Source organism: Strigops habroptila, chromosome 4 (genome assembly GCF_004027225.2).
Source record: "Strigops habroptila isolate Jane chromosome 4, bStrHab1.2.pri, whole genome shotgun sequence".
Classification (NCBI taxonomy): Eukaryota; Metazoa; Chordata; class Aves; order Psittaciformes; family Psittacidae; genus Strigops; species Strigops habroptila.
In genome coordinates, this window is record NC_046358.1 from 68,350,789 (window position 1) to 68,367,217 (window position 16,429).

At 45.1% G+C, this 16,429-nt stretch overlaps 2 protein-coding genes across 7 annotated transcripts in view; one reads left to right on the plus strand and one right to left on the minus strand.

Annotated features, from left to right (window-relative positions):
• TMEM204 (transmembrane protein 204) overlaps positions 1–5,125 on the minus strand; it is a 29,244-nt gene extending 24,119 nt beyond the window's left edge. The window contains exon 1 of the mRNA XM_030482842.1: positions 4,062–5,125. Within this exon, the coding sequence (XP_030338702.1) occupies positions 4,062–4,341 (280 nt within the window). The 5' untranslated portion in view covers positions 4,342–5,125. The remainder of the gene's footprint in view (positions 1–4,061) is intronic.
• IFT140 (intraflagellar transport 140) overlaps positions 1–16,429 on the plus strand; it is an 84,376-nt gene that overhangs the window by 59,773 nt on the left and 8,174 nt on the right. For all 6 annotated transcript variants that reach the window (XM_030482827.2, XM_030482831.2, XM_030482830.1 and 3 more), the window contains one exon: positions 15,595–15,772. In XM_030482827.2, coding sequence (XP_030338687.1) covers positions 15,595–15,772 — 178 coding nt within the window. The remainder of the gene's footprint in view (positions 1–15,594; positions 15,773–16,429) is intronic.

Genomic DNA, 16,429 nt, shown 5'->3' on the forward strand with positions numbered 1-16,429 from the left:
CAGCCCAAACCAGTCTGGGATTCTGTGATTCTATGAGCAGTGGCTTTGAGTAGGTCTGGTTTACGCTGAGAAGGCATCACTGGTGGTATAGCTTCATGTTCTCACTATTCGAGGTAGCTTGTGTGTCCTTGCATGATGCTGTGTTGCTCAGTATAATGGGTCTGCTGATGCATTAAGTGGGCCCAAAGATGAGTACTGAGTACTCAAGACACACTGTCTTACCCAAGATCTTACTAAGTGTATGCTTCTACTACATGTAGTAGGGTTAAGGGATGCAGACAAGTGCATAATCTTCTGAATTTTTGCAACAGCTCTGAAACTGCATTTCCATAAACTTTGGCAAATTTCTTTGCCTTCGCTCAGGTGACAGGAGAGGTGACCTGGGTAGGTTTCCTTAAAGTTTTTAAAGAGGGGATGTACCATCTAAGTTCTTGATGAAGCCTTTTAAGGTTGTGTCATTTAGGTTTGTCCACGTTAGAAAAATTTGATTGGTGTTCTCATAACTGGGCTCTGCTTCTCAGCATAAGCAAAGATTTCAGCTCTGGTAGCTTGTTGCCACTTCAAGGAAGAAGCTATCTCACACTAACATCATGCAGCTTGGGCTAGAAGCAGAACTTGTTGGACTCCGGGTACCACCACTTAATCCAACAGAAAAATAACTGCACAAAAAAACATCCCATCCCCATACCCCAAACTTTCCACCTGTTTTTTATTCTTACTGTTAGTCATTTGAACTGTCTCACAGAAGCTTTTTGGCATCACAGATGGTTACAAGAAGGGTGCAGGGCAAGGAGAGAAAGAAAGAAGTGGATAAAGCAGCTTGAAAAACAGAGTTGAGGTACTGTCCTCTATGACCAGCGTTATCCATGTTTCTTGCATTGTGCCTTGCTGAAATAGTTAACAGTGAGACGCTTTGTTTCCATATAATATTTTTAATATCATTTACTTCTGTCCTTGGATTTCTTTTTTCCCCAATTCTAATCTTTCATTTCTGATGGCGCCTCTGCTGCAGCATCCGTAAGGTCCCCTGGTCTTTTGTGTCACTTGACATTTATACCAGTTGTCCTTTACTGACACTTTAATATTCCTGATGCAGTGTTTACATCATAGGACATGAGTGTGAAACACCTTCATTTTCCTCTAGCTCCAGTGATTTGTGTTACAGTGAAATAATTCACACAGGTGTCGTCTTACCAGGGAATTGGATCAGAGAGGTGTTTCATATGGAATGTGACTTTGCCTTTCCAGAGAGGCTTTTGGCAGACATGCTCCATCACAGTGACTTGCAGTTCATTCCCTGAATGATCTTTTGACAGATCATTTGCTGTGATCTGTCATACACAAAAAAATGTGCAAAACTTCAATTATGAATAGTTTCAATTTACTGTAGTTTATTTTCAATTTAAGCATGTGCAATCCTGACACAATGAGCTACTTCCACAATTTTTCTTGCAGTCATTTTGCCTAAGCTGTGTACATGATGGGAGGGGGGAACCCCACCCCAGCTGTGTTGTGTCCCCTGAGAGCATTGCCTGTGATTCCAGTGGGAGAAAGAGCAGGCAGTGAAAATCAGTGAAAAATAGAGGTTTTAAGAATGCGGTTCTCTCCGCCAGTGAGTGAGCCTGCTTGTAGTAGTGCATTTAGTTGGCTGTTACTTGCATACTACTTGTACGAAGTCATCAGTATATGGTAAAGCAAATTCTCAAAGGTTTTACTTTTTTTCTGTTGAACTGTGATATAAATAACTTGGCCCCCCCATATGTATGTGTGTGTATACATAATTTTTCTTTTTTTTAACATGAGCAAGATTGTGGCTTTTATTGCAGTGCTGTTGGAAGAACGTATTTTCTGTTTATTGTTTGGCAAATGGCATCCAAAATACTGCATGTTAACTCTTATCATTAAGGAAGGAACTTTTTTGTTTGGAAAGTTTTTATATGTACGTATAAACATACACATACAAGTTTGTGATTTATCTATAAGTGACAGATGAGGATTGCCATGTATATATTTCTAAAATAAGGTGTGATTTCTCATTAGAGAAATGACAAAACCATGGATGCAGCATCAGGCCTGTACTGACTGTATGTACAATCCTTGGAAACATATCTCTCAACAGATTTGTTTCCTGCTTAGTTTGTCATGGCACAGCTGCGGAGATTTTCTTTTAAATGCAGAATTGGCCTTTTGCTTACTATTTTCTTCCAGATGAAATAGTGAATGGATGCTTTATTCCTATACAAATTGCATCACTGGGCTTCAAAGTTCTCCTTTAAATTAGAAATTTTAAGAGTGTTTGTTAGAGGATTCTTCTGGGGACTTGACCATGCTGTGATTATTACTCTGAAATTTTAAATTTTTCTAATCAATCACATTTTGCTTTTATTTGACTAAAAAAAATTGCTGCCCAAACAACTCTGCTATGAAACTGGCATATCTGTGCCCATCCTTTTCTGACTTGTGCACAGCAAGAAATACAAGTTGGTGGGTTTAAAATGCTGCAGGTGCCAAATTCCAATATGCAGCTCATTCCAGCTATTGATTATAGAATGTGTACTTTTAACATTCATGACTGGTGTGCATGTTTTTCAAGTTAGAAATGGCTTATAAATATTAACTGGGACAATGATTCTAGTGAAGAAATCGCTGATACACATCAAGGAGCTTTTCAACGGTCTAATCTTTTTTATAATTATTTGTCATTACAAAAGTTCTTTTGATTAAAAAAGATTTGCAAGTTAGGTTTAGGGCTTTACAAAAGTTTGGAAGTTTTCTGTTTGTGCTTTATGCAGGTTTAATATTAACGAATGTGAAAGAAATGTTACTGTGCAATTTTGTTGGAAAACATTATATGGAATGGGTCCACATTAAAACAGGTTTTTAGAAGAAGTTCCCCTCATACTTCTGTGTTTTCATCTCCAGAGATTGTGAGGAGGAGCAGAGCATTTTGCTTTTTCTCCACATTTCAAACCATGAAAAAAAATCTCTGAAATCACTCATTATTAATGGCACCGAGGCAGCAGAGCTGTTTATGAGCACCCTTAAAACCTCTAGAAAAATACTAGTGTCTGTCAAGGCATAAACTTCATAGGCATTTGTTCTGTTAAATTCAGTTCCTTGAAGGATGGGGCTTGGAACTGGATGATCTTTTAAGGTCCCTTCCAACCCAAACTATTGCATGGCTCTCTGCAGACAGAGCAGTGATGTGGGGGACACACCACCCTGGTGTTACCACCCACTCATGGCCTGCTCTGAGCGGCCGCAGCTACTCCAGGCACAGCTCTGCTCTAGTGCTGAGTGACAGCAGGGGTGTAACACGAGGACTGTGAGAATTAAAGTGAACGTTTTTATTATTCAGCGTTATAATTCTCAAGAGGTTATAGGTTTCATCTCATCCAAAACTTGTAACTAGCTCAGGTTAAGCCATAAGCGTTTGTCAGATCCCATGGGTCTGTGAATTTGCAAAATGAGGAACACACCATCCTTCATGACGTTCATGTTCCCCAAGCAGGATACCAATTGCTATATATAGTTGCATACGTTAAGGCCTGTCTCAATTTTACATGTTTTTACCAAAAGTATTTCTGTCTTTTCCACTCCTGGCACTTTCCACAAATGTACGCAGAAGGTGAAATACCTTCCCATGGCATCTGAATGCTTATTTTGTTTTTTTAATTTTATGGTATTCAGAGCAACTGGGGTTGGAGTTAAATGTATTGAGAAGCAAGAGACATGCTGATAGCAGGGACCCAGGAGGAAAAAGCAAGCAGCAGATGTCTCAGAGCTTTGGACTTGCACTAACATAGTTCCATGTACTGTGTAAAACAACATGGTGTAAATTACTGCTTTTGTGGGGTGGGAGGAGGAGGAGTTGAGTTCATCACTAGTGGACATTATTATTTTTTTCCCAAATTAATTTATTTGGGGATGAATGTTAAGAGATGTTTAGAATAAGGTGGTTAACAACGATTTCAGGATTAGGTTATAAATCTCGTGGGGACCAGGTACATTTTGTCAGTCACAGCATAGCAAAAGCAGAGCAGACAAAAGATGGGACTTACGTTTGACAGTGCTACGGGATTCCTGGAACCCAGCTGACTCTGAACCCCAACCCAGGGCTTCACACTCGCGCTCCTCCCCTTGCCCATGCCTGGCATTTGTGCTTGCACCTCCTCTGCTCTTCTCTGCCAGCCAGCACATCCTCCAGAGCCCCACGCTGCGCTTACGCCCATCCTCCAGGGTCTGGTACACCCAGTTGGAAGTAAAGGCAGCGGCGTTGTTGAGAACAAGTGAGACCAGGGCTACCAACACAGCTGTGGCTACCAGTTTCTGGACAGTCATATCTGTCAGCTTGCTGCCAGTCCTTGTTTGCAGAAGACACGAGGTCTCAGTCAGCTGCAGCACATTGAAATTGGACTTGAAACAGGCAGTTTCGTGAGGATGTTACGAAGGGCTAGAGGACATCACCGTTCATTCTCAAAGTCAACTCCAGAGGTGTTTCTGATCAAGGAAATGAGAATTTTGCGAGGTAGGTTGGGGAATTCCATAAAATAAGAACACAGAAAGGCTTTTTTAGGTCCTTCCCAGCTTCAGCTTATCCACCTTCTTGCACTTTGATGAGGAATGCCAGTCCTGTGATGAACTGAACGACAGGGAGGTCCATTCCTTGCAAGATGCAGCAAATCCTGACAGAATCCAGTCTTGAAGCAGGAGATTGGAGCTGCTGCTGGGGCCGAGGCGGGGATGCTGGCCAGCAGTGTGCCAAGCGCCCAGTCCTCTGACTCAACCAGCACTGCTCCAAAAGCCTTGTTTTCGGGTGCAAACTTCAGAATATCCCGCAAACTGTGACAAATGTCATTCTCTCAAAGGCAAGCCAAACTGGAGGGGAATGCTGTCATCTCACAGAGCGCTGCGAGTTTGGAGAATCTCTGGGGCTTTGCTCTGCCGTGTCCCTCTCTGAAGACCCAAGCTGCGAGTGCAGGGGCCGCAGAACAGCCACTGCTGTGGGGAAAGAGCCCCCCCTCCACGGAGAGGAAATGGTTGTTTTTGTGGCTGTTTTTGGTGAGCCTCAGGGCGTAGTCGACTGCAACAAACAGAGCCACTGCCACGACAGTCAAACATTAACAGGATGTGTTTCCTGAAAGGAAAAGACTATGGAGACTTCTAAAGTTGTCCCTCCTCCCCTCGGAGAGCCCCCCCTCCCCGTCCCACTCCTCCTACCCGCCCAGCCAGGGCTGCGCATCCTAGCGGAGATGGGGAGCAGCCCAGAGGTCCTTAAGGAAGGGAAAAAAGAAATCCTCAGCATCAGCCTTCGGAGCATCGGGTCTGCAAGAACAGATTGAGGAGACGGATTCTAAAATACTTTTTACTGAAAGCAAAACAACCGGGGTCGGCTGCTGAACAGCATGGTGGAAGGGGGCTGTGTGTGCCCACTGATGTGCCCTATTCTTTCTGCAACCCTAGAAGGGAGCATGACAGATAAATAGAAAATATGAAATCTCGAGATTCTCCACCTGATAAACAGACAGATTTGGGGTGTCTGAAAATGTAGTTACAAGTGTTTATGATGTGGATGAAGTTGGAAATCGCTGGCATAGCCCTGAGCCGCACATCCTGCTTTGCTGCGAGCGCTCGTGGCCCTGCAGAGCCCCTGGGAGGCTGGTCACCTCCCTTTGGGGCCCAGAGCATGGAAAAGCCACTGCAAGTTGCTTAATATAATCCAGTACAGAATCGACATTCATACCAGGTCCGTGGCACTGATGCTGCAAAAGCTGCAAGGAAAGCAGCTCTGATAAGCAAATTAAGAAGGAGTTGTTGAGGCTATTTCATGCTGTCCCTGAACATAGATGTTTCCGGAGCGGTCTTGCAGAGACCAGCTCTCCACACGGCTGTTTGATGTGTCCCGCTGAGGGCAAGGGCAGAGATCCCAGTGGGTATCACCCTGCTGCGGCTACCAGCCTCCCCTGCCCCTGCCTGGGATTCTGCTATTTGGTCTGAGCCTGTTAAAGTCCTACTGTACAAAGCGTATTGAATAGTATATGGTGAAGTGAAGGTGTGACATTTTTGTCCATAGCCTGGAGAGGAAGCAGAAACCACAATTCAGTGCTAGCATCACCAGTAGCAGCTGCACCGACCACACTGGAGATGTTGGCACGAGAGTTCACATCAGTGTAATTAATAAAATAGATTAGAAACTGATTTAATTTTATAGCAGCTCTGTCTTACCAGTGAAGTTACTCTGCCCTAATCAGCAGATCCCTACTGACCCTCTACACCTAGACAAACTGGTTGGGAATTTTTTTGAAAGGCAACGTTTCATTTTCCAAGACTTGTTGCTGGGAGGAGTGGAAAATATTCCAATGAAGTTCATTGGCCTCTATAATTAGTTTTCAACTATTGGAATTGAATGTACAAATCTGGCTATGAATTCACCCCTCCTCTGAGCACTTGGTTCATTTTTAATCCTTAAATGGATTAAGCTGTAGGTACTTTGAGCATCTTCATCCTTTGACAGCAGTACAGAATCTTTGGTTTCTTTTTTTTTTTTCCTGTGTTTGGCGATGTTTCTCTGAGTTTAGAAGTTTCAATCTAGATAACACACTGGTTGGTGTCTGCCATTCTTCAAAGAAACTTCCTAAGAACAATGACCATATTTTCATATTTTATAAGCCATGGATTATTTGTTGTTTCATTCAGCAGCAAAGCAGATGATGTTCATATACAGATAATGCCAGGAGAGATTTACCTTTGGGGAAAAATCTCTTCTACCCATCATGTACCTGCTTCTGCCCCCTTCTGTCTTTGGCTTTTGTGATTTGTGGAAGTATGAGCATATATTTTCAGAAGGGTACAAACTTTCTTTGCTTGTTATATGTAAAAATGTATTTTACAAAGGTTGAACAAATCAGTCTAATAATTTAAAACTTAGTCACATCTCTTCGTCTTTTGACATCAATTATTTGATGTGAGAATATTCAACCTCTTTTTTTAATTCCATCAAAATTAAAAATAAATCATATTCTTCCTAGGTCATACTTGCCTTTGAGCAAGAAAGGGACCAGGTGATATGAACATCATGGCATTAGTTTGTGGTTTGAGATTTGTGATACTTGAGAAATTCTTCATGTTACATATGCAAATCTATGCAAGTCAATGAGTTTGCATTTCAGGCAGCTTTCCCAGAGGAAAACAGTAGATGTTTTTCTCTGTCCCAGATTGCCTCTTGCTGTGGCTGCAGATGGGTGGGTGGCTACGGAGTGGGTTGCAGCTGGGAATGGTTGGGGATGAGAAAAGTGGATCTGTTTACCATCATGTAAAACATAGGAGATGGTGCTGGGACTGGGGACAGCATTGGCCTCGGATCAGATGCTTCATCCGTCTAGCTGCAGTGAGGTGGTCATTGCCGAAAAGGCTGCAGGATTTTAAGTGCATATAGTCTGTCTGTTGATGGGTGCTACCACAGAACAAATTATTTGTGACTTCTTGTGATGATGGAAATGTTTCTGGGAATGCTTATTGCTGCTTTGCAGAGCAGCACTGCAGTCTGCAGTGGTTTGAAGATCAGTGTCCATTTTATAGATGTGTTTAAAATTTTACATAGTACTTCTGAATGATCTTCTCATCCCTGCTGACCTTCAGTGTCACACAGTTTGTCTCATTTGAGCATGTCCAAGCCCTCTGTAGCCATGATGGGCCACAGCATCACCTGTGTGTAAAGTTGATCACGAATGAATTGTTTGGTCAGAATCCCCCACTGTTGTACATTTAAGCCTGATGACATTATTCTCACACGTTTTTTCAGGGATTGGAAGGTGCAACTTTAAGTTACTGATGTCCAGGCAAATTACTGACATTTGAAAAATACTACTGAATGTGGTTAATTTTCCATAGGAAGCAGCACCTGCTTTGTACCATCCTTTTCCTTTGCCCCCAGCACAAGAGGGACGTGGACCTGTTGGAGCAAGGCCAGAGGAGACCGCGGAGATGCTGTGAGGACTGGAGCAGCTCTGCTCTGCAGCCAGGCTGAGAGAGCTGGGCTTGTTCAGCCAGGAGAAGAGAAGGCTCCTTAAGGGGAGACCTTAGAGCAGCTTCCAGTGCCTAAAGGGGCTACAAGAAACCTGGAGAGGGGCTTTGGACAAGGGCCTGTAGGGGCAGGCCAAGGGGGAATGGCTTTAACCTGCCAGAGGGGAGATTGAGATGAGCTCTTAGGCAGAAATTCTTCCCTGTGAGGGTGCTGAGGCGCTGGCACAGGTTGCCCAGAGAAGCTGTGGCTGCCCCATCCCTGGCAGTGTTCAAGGCCAGGTTGGACGGGGCTTGGAGCAACCTGGTCTACTGGAAGGTGTCCCTGCCTGTGGCAGGGGGTTGGAACTGGATGAGCTTTAAGGTCCCTTCCAGCCCAAACCACTCCATCATTCTATGATGAAACCCCACCCTCAGCAGCACGTAGGCTGGGATGGTGGCTGGGGAAGGCTGGTACCAAGTGCCCTTTAGTGGTGTCCAGACCCTGGTTGCACCAGAGTAAGTCTCACGGCAAACATATCACAACTACTGCGGTCCCAGCTGCCTGTGCTGCTGAGAATCTGCCTTGAATTTCTTGTGTGGTTTATTTTGTGATGGGGAAGTGAAGCCCTCGTCCCCACCACTGGGTCTGCAGCTCCCCAACTTGCTGGATTTATTTCCATTTTTGCCAGCCCAGGCTGTGCCTGAGGCACAGGGGGTTACCCTCCCACTCCAGGGAGATGTGCGCATTAGGGATGTGATCATATATTAGAATATATTATCTATAATATAATGTTATAGGGATGCAATAACATATTCTATGTAATATAGTGTTATAGCTGTTATAGCTGATGTTAGTGTTATAAATATTATATTCGTGTTTCCCTTTGCATTAAGATGTAGTCTTTTAAAGCAGAATGCTCAGGGTCCAGTTCAACGAGGTGGGGCCCAAATTGGAAAGAGTCTTTTTTTTCTCCTAATCAAGATATTTGGAGGCAAGAGATGGAACATATGTTCCTTTTCTAAATATACCCCATTAAATGGAAAGCGATTTTGTAGTGAGATTCCTCTGACAAATAAATCTCCAGCACTTCTAAATAATACTCTGTTTACCAGACTTTTTCTTTAACATTTCATGCAAAAGGGGCAATGAAAAATACATAGTAACAGGAGGGTTTATAAAATCGGACTGTTGGATGCTATAAACAGTTTCATAGAACAACAGATACAAAAGATCAGATACAAAGGAAGAAAAACTTTTATATCAAATACATGGTAAAACTTGTGTCCAGTCTTAAGTGACATCAAAGTTCGCTGCTGTGGCCTGAATCCTGGGGAATTCAGGGTTCTGGATGTGCTGCATGGGGAGGGTGCTGCTAGAGCGCGTTCCCGTGGCTCTGCTTGCACTGCTGCTGCATCTGGTCTTCATTAAGTTTCCAACTTCAGCTGATGAAGTACAGATACGAGTGGCTTTCCAGGGGGGAGAAAAGGAGGAGGAGGAGGGGAAGAACAGGAAATTCCCAGAGCATGAGCTGAGGGCTTGGTAAAACATTACTTGGCATTTTATTTGTGACAGTGGAGCCGGTACTGAAAAGAAGAGTTGCTGCCTTGTAGGGATGCGGGGACAGATTCATTGTTCTCCCTAGACTAACAACTGTGGATGTATAAACCGTGGGTTTGCCTGTCCTGCATCTCCTGCTGCTTCTTCTTAACCCAGACCTGCATTAATTTGCCCTCATGCCAATGGGCAGCAAAGCTGATGGACAGGACTCTGGTGCTGGAGGTGTCTGCCTGCCAGGGAAGTTGTGGCATCCCAAGGCCAAGGCCAAGGCTGGTCTTCTTGAAACACGGAGAAATGTGGAAGTGTGTTGCTGATGCTTCCCAGATGATTCTCTTTTCTAAACCCACCACCTGCCTGTGGGCATGCCCACTCCTGGAAGCGAGCCTAATGGGTGCCTTGAGCTGAGGAGTTTGCAAGGGAAAGCTCTAAAAAGATATATGTATATAAAATATATATTTATATTACATATATTAATATATATTATTTTTCATAATATAGAATATTTTATATAGGTGGTACAGAAAGTGTCTGTTTGCTCTGATGGGCCATGGTGTGAAGAGGCTGGAGGTGTCTTTTCAGGGTGAAGGTAAAACTGAGGTTCTGGATAAAGGTCCTCTGATCTTCCTGCAGGAGCTGCGGTGTATCAGTCTCAGTGTCCTGGCTGTGGCTCAGGTCTGGGAGTGCAGATCTGTGGTGTTACCTCCCCAGGGTTTTGGTGAAACACAGCCCATGCTGCTGCCCAGCTGTGGCATGGTGCAGTGCTCTGTGGTGGTAACAGCTCTGGGGTTAGGGCCTCTGTTAGGCAGTGAGACCTTTTGCATGCTGAGTGGTAGTTTAGTACTTTGAATCTTTTGCATTTCACAGGGTTGTGTTACTCTGGTACCATTCTAGTTTTTAAATAAGACATAATCACAGAATCCCAGACTGGTTTGGGCTGGAAGGGGCCTTAAAGCTCATCCAGTCCCAACCCCCTGCCACAGGCAGGGACACCTTCCACTAGAGCAAGTTGCTCCAAGCCCCTGTGTCCAGCCTGGCCTTGAACACTGCCAGGGATGGGGCAGCCACAGCTTCTCTGGGCAACCTGTGCCAGCACCTCAGCACCCTGACAAGGGAAGAACTTCTACCTAAGATAAGATCTCATCTCAGTCTCCTCTCTGTCTGTTTAAAGCCATTCCCCTTATAATAAACAATATATTAAAGTAATAAATGCAAACAAATGTAAGTATATAATAGATGCACATGAAGATGGTCTTTGCAAGCAAATAGTATGTTGCTGTGTCAGAACTACTTGCATACCTTAGCAGCAGCATGTGGAGCATGGTACTAAAATTAATGGTCTCTCAAAGCAGAAACAGATTTCTAATATTTTGCTGGAGGAATAAAATTAAAATATCACATGTATGTCCCTTCTTGTGAGGGACATGTTTGCTGGAGAGAACCAGCCTTTGCTGCAACTCCACATGGATCAGGGGAGAAGGTTTGGCTGGGCAGCTCCTAATAAAATCATCCTTAGCTCCAGTGGGAGAATGGGACCTCTTTGCAGAGCAGGGCCAGGTTTGTTAGATGAAACATTCCTTCAAGTGCTCTTGGAGGGCAGAGGCAGGGTTGAGGGAGGCAATGTTTTCATGTGTCACAGGTACTTGTGCTGCTGAGCTGCTCTTGGCCTGTCTCTTGCTTCAGGCTTTGTTCTGGGTAAGTCTGTGCATGCACTGCTCTACCCCTAATACTTCCCAAGTCTGTCTGTGGTTTGGTTTGACCACAGTGCTAAGCTCTGGAGTGTGCTCCCCATCTGCTTTAAGTCAGAGCTTGCAAAAAGATTACTAAACACAGGGCACATATTAATTGGAAATGTTTCTTCCTCTATATTTGTTGCGCTCAAGCGGTACCATGCTGCCAGAGCCCCTCAAGTTAGTTTGACAAGCGACTTGGAATGGAGGAAGGAGAGGTGGGATGGCAGAGCTCCTGAGGAGGTCATCTGGACAGCCCGTGGCACACAGCTGGCTTGGTGCCGGGGTGGCCCATGGTGTGCATGGGGCAAGAGTTCCCAAAGGAAACCCTGGGGTAGCAGCTCCCACCGGGGTTTGAAGTTGGCAAGGAGTCACTGCTGTTCAGGAAAGTGTAATGCAGCTGATAGGTGGTGAGTAACATCTCTCTACAACTACCTGAAAGGACGATGGAGCCAGGAGGTGGGGGTCGGTCTCTTCTCCCAAGGAACAAATCATAGTACAAGAGGAAACAGCCTCAAGCTGCGTGAGGGGAGGTTTAGACTGGATATTAGGAACAATCCCTTCCCCAAAGGGTGGTCAGGCATTGGAACAGGCTGCCCAGGGCAGTGGTGGAGTCACCATCCCTGGAAGTGTTCACAAACCGTGTAGACGAGGCCCTTAGTGACATGGTTTAGTGGTGGCCTTGGCAGTGCTGGGGAATGGTTGGACTTGATAATCTTTTCAATCTAGTTGATTGATCCTAAGTCGTGCTGTGTGTCTCTGAATGCTTATCTTTTAACTATGCACTTTAAAATACTCTATTTGGTCTGTTTCCTTTCAGAAGTTTCCACTCCCTCCAGTCTAAATAAGATTTCTCATCCACTCATCTGCTCAAGCCCATGAACTTTCATCTTCTTGCACTGAGTGAATTGTGAGCTGTCAAAGCTCTAAAAAAGAAAGGGTTTTATTTCCTTTCAGAAACTTGCTGTCGGTCAGTTTGACAGAGCACAGCACCCAAGTGCATTCCTTCACCAGAGTGACATGGCTTTTGGCAGCCTCTGGCATGCTGCAGATTTAGGAAAGTGTGCTTCTTTCCCGTGTAGCGAAGCACAGCCATGCCCGCACGCCCAAGATTGGACATCTGCTAATGACACAACTCCCTGTCCTTGTTGATCAAAGCCAGGTGACCATGTCTAACGTGACCTAAATGTTCTTTAAAGGTATTTTTACTGCTTTTTCCAGTTCCAGATACAGGCAGTGGCTGGAATAAAAAAGAAACCAGTTCCAACTTTTCAGAAATTAGGAAGGACCCATCTGCTAAGTCAGCATTTCTGTGTTGAGTGGCGGTGCATGGACTTGCACCCAGCTTGATCTAGCACTGATGTTTTGGTAAGGCCCTTCCAGCTCTGTGCTCTCTTTCAATGCTCCTTTTGGTTTCTCAGTCTGGGGGACATGGACATGTCAGAGCAGAGCATGGGAGGAGGCTGCATTTGAACCACATGCAGCGTGGACATGCAGATGGAAGGAATTCAGTAAAATATTCAGACGTGTTCTTACTTTTCTAAGCAAGCAGAACTTCTGAACTATCTGAAATTTGCCCCTGATCTATCCCTTCTGATCCTATTTTATTTTCTCTGTACTCTTTACATCACCTATTTATGTTGATTACTACCTGAAAACTTTATACCAGTTGTAGCTGCAGTCTGTGATTCTATGATAATTGTAAAGTAAATTAGGAAATGCATTTTTTTCTTTGCCTTTCTTCACTGTATGTGTCTGACAGCATGTCGTGTCTCATTTGCTTCACTGCTTCCCGGTTAGTCACTTTTCCCCTGTTTGTGCAGGGCTTTCCCACAGCAACTGGGAAGAGAAAAACATTTTAATCATAGTAAAACTGGAAGAGGACTTGCATGCAGATGCAGGACCTGAAGTGTTATTCAGTTCTTTTTTTTTTCTTTTTTTCTTTTTTTTCCCTGCTTTTATCATTTAAATAATTATTTTGTGCTGTGCTGGTATGTGAGAACCTTATGGACCATACCTCCGCTGAGGTTCACACACTGAAAAAAAAGGTGTTTTGAATGCTTATGGCTTCTATTAGTCAAACATACTGCACTTTATTCTGAAAAGCCTCAGATGTAAATAGAATCTATGAAAATCTTTGCTTGTCACCCCGTGTAATGGTCAGCTGCACCGTGGTCCTTCTGTTGAGCAATGCTGCCTGTGGAGACCTGGCATTCCCGCATGGGAGTGCAACCCCAAGGCTCCTAAGAGCCGTTCCATGTTTGACCTATGCAGGACAGTAGCAGGACGTTTCCAGTGTAAAGTTTATGTATTTAAGACTTTTCCCATAGTTTTTCTTTTGAATTCTGAACATCAACGTGGGAGTGTTGTAACTGTCTATACAGCAAGAACCACAGTGATGCATGATAAATGTTTATATACATGCAAATAGAATCATAGAATCATAGAATCATAGAATCGTAAGGGTTGGAAAGGACCTTAAGATCATCTAGTTCCAACCCCCCTACCATGGGCAGGGACACCTTGCCCTAAACCACGTGGTCCAAGGCTCTGTCCAACCTGGCCTTGAACACCGCCAGGGATGGAGCATCCACAACCTCCCTGGGCAACCCATTCCAGTGCTTCACCACCCTCACTGTAAAGAACTTCTTCCTTATATCTAATCTAAACTTCCCCTATTTAAGTTTGAACCCATTACCCCTTGTCCTACCACTACAGTCCCTAAGGAAGAGTCCCTCCCCAGCATCCTTGTAGACCCCCTTCAGATACTGGAAGGCTGCTATGAGGTCTCCACGCAGCCTTCTCTTCTCCAGGCTGAACAGCCCCAACTCTCTCAGCCTGTCTTCATACAGGAGGTGCTCCAGCCTTCTTATCATCCTCGTGGCCCTCCTCTGGACTCGCTCCAACAGCTCCATGTCCTTTTTATGTTGAGGACACCAGAACTGTATGCAGTACTCCAAGTGAGGTCTCACAAGAGCAGAGTAGAGGGGCAGGATCACCTCCTTTGACCTGCTGGTCACGCTTCTTTTGATGCAGCCCAGGACACGGTTGGCTTTCTGGGCTGCAAGTGCACACTGCCGGCTCATGTTAAGCTTCTCGTCAACCAACATCCCCAAGTCCTTTTCTGCAGGGCTGCTTTGAATCGCTTCTCCGCCCAACCTGTAGCAGTGCCTGGGATTGCCCCAACCCAGGTGTAGGACCTTACACTTGGCTCGGTTAAACTTCATAAGGTTGGCATCGGCCCACCTCACAAGCATGTCAGGGTCCCTCTGGATGGCATCCCTTCCCTCCAGCGTATCAACCAAACCACACAGCTTGGTGTTGTCGGCAAACTTGCTGAGGGCGCACTCAATCCCACTGTCCATGTCGCCGACAAAGATGTTGAACAGGACCGGTGCCAACACCGATCCCTGAGGGACACCACTCATTACAGGTTTCCAACTGGACATCGAGCCATTTACCACAACTCTTTGCGTATGGCCATCGAGCCAGTTTTTTATCCACTGAGTGGTCCATCTATCAAATCGATGTCTCTCCAATTTAGAGACAAGGATGTTGTGTGGGACAGTGTCGAATGCTTTGCACAAGTCCAGGTAGATGACGTCAACTGCTCTGCCCCGTCCATCAGTTCCGTGGCTCCATCATAGAAGGCCACCAAATTGGTCAGGCAGGATTTCCCCTTAGTGAAGCCATGTTGGCTGTCACCAACCACCTCGTTGTTTTTCATGTGCCTTAGCATGTTTTCCAGGAGAAACTGTTCCAAGATTTTGCCAGGCACAGAGGTGAGACTGACTGGTCTGTAGTTCCCTGGGTCTTCCACCTTCCTCTTCTTGAAAATGGGGGTTATATTACCCTTCTTCCAGTCATCGGGAACTTCACCTGACTGCCAGGATTTTTCGAATATGATGGACAGTGGTTTAGCAACTTCATTCGCCAGCTCCTTCAGGACCCGTGGATGGATTTCATCAGGTCCCATGGACTTGTGCACGTTCAGGTTCTTAAGATGGTCTCGAACCTGATCCTCTCCAATGTAACTGCTTTTTGACACTGGTGTAAAACAAACCCACTGTATTTCCTCAGGACTCTGGCATTCAGCTCTAGAACTAACCTTTATATATGATGCCTTTTTCTGTTCCTCTTCAATCTTTGCACAGCAACTGGAGTCTTTTTGTTACATCCAGAAAGTGTCCAAAGTACTACCGGTTTTCCCTTTCATGCTCTCCTCTTCCCTTGCATTCTACCTGCATAGTACCCAGGCCTTGAAGGTGACACCATAAGAGCTCTCCTTTTCTTTCCCATTTCTCACAGTGAGGCTGTCTGGGAGAACATGGCTCGCATGTGCGTCAAGACACAGAGTCTCGATGTTGCCAAAATTTGCCTTGGAAACATGGGTCACGCAAGAGGAGCCAAGGCGCTGAGGGAGGCTGAGCAAGAACCGGAGCTGGAGGCCAGGGTGGCTGTGCTGGCCATTCAGCTGGGCATGCTGGTAAACCCACCAACCATGCAAGGGAATATTCACCTGCTTCACTAGGGACAAAAATGAGAAACTGGTGCAAAAACCTTGGAAGGGCATAAAACCTGTTGCCAGCTTTTCAAGGAGTGATGAAGAATAGTTCTGACAATTATTTTCTTGAAGTTGAGCTTTTATCCCAGGGAAGTAGGCATCTCCTTCAGCACGATCCCTGTGTTGACACTAGCCAGGGGCTTTCCCTGAGCTCCAGCAGCGCAACAGTCCCCGAGCCCTTTGTGTGTTCCTTAGAGGGTAGGTGAGAATGAGTGTGGCAGAATCTGATGCCTGGAAATGTGAGTAGCAGGAGGCATTGCTGCCTAAGGGACTAGCAAATTAATCACAGAATCCCAGACTGGTTTGGGCTGGAAGGGACCTTAAAGCTCATCCAGTTCCAACCCCTTCCCACGGGCAGTGACACCTTCCACTAGACCAGGTTGCTCCAAGCCCCATCCAGCCTGGCCTTGAACACTGCCAGGGGTGGGGCAGCCACCTGTTCTCTGTATCTGTTTTTTTTAACTGCTATACAGAATTTATATGGAGCTTTACTCCCATGTGAAAAATTGCTGAATGAAGGAAAGCGCTGAACGAAGGAAACATCTTTTAAGGATAGTTTATGTGTGAAACATTAAGTAG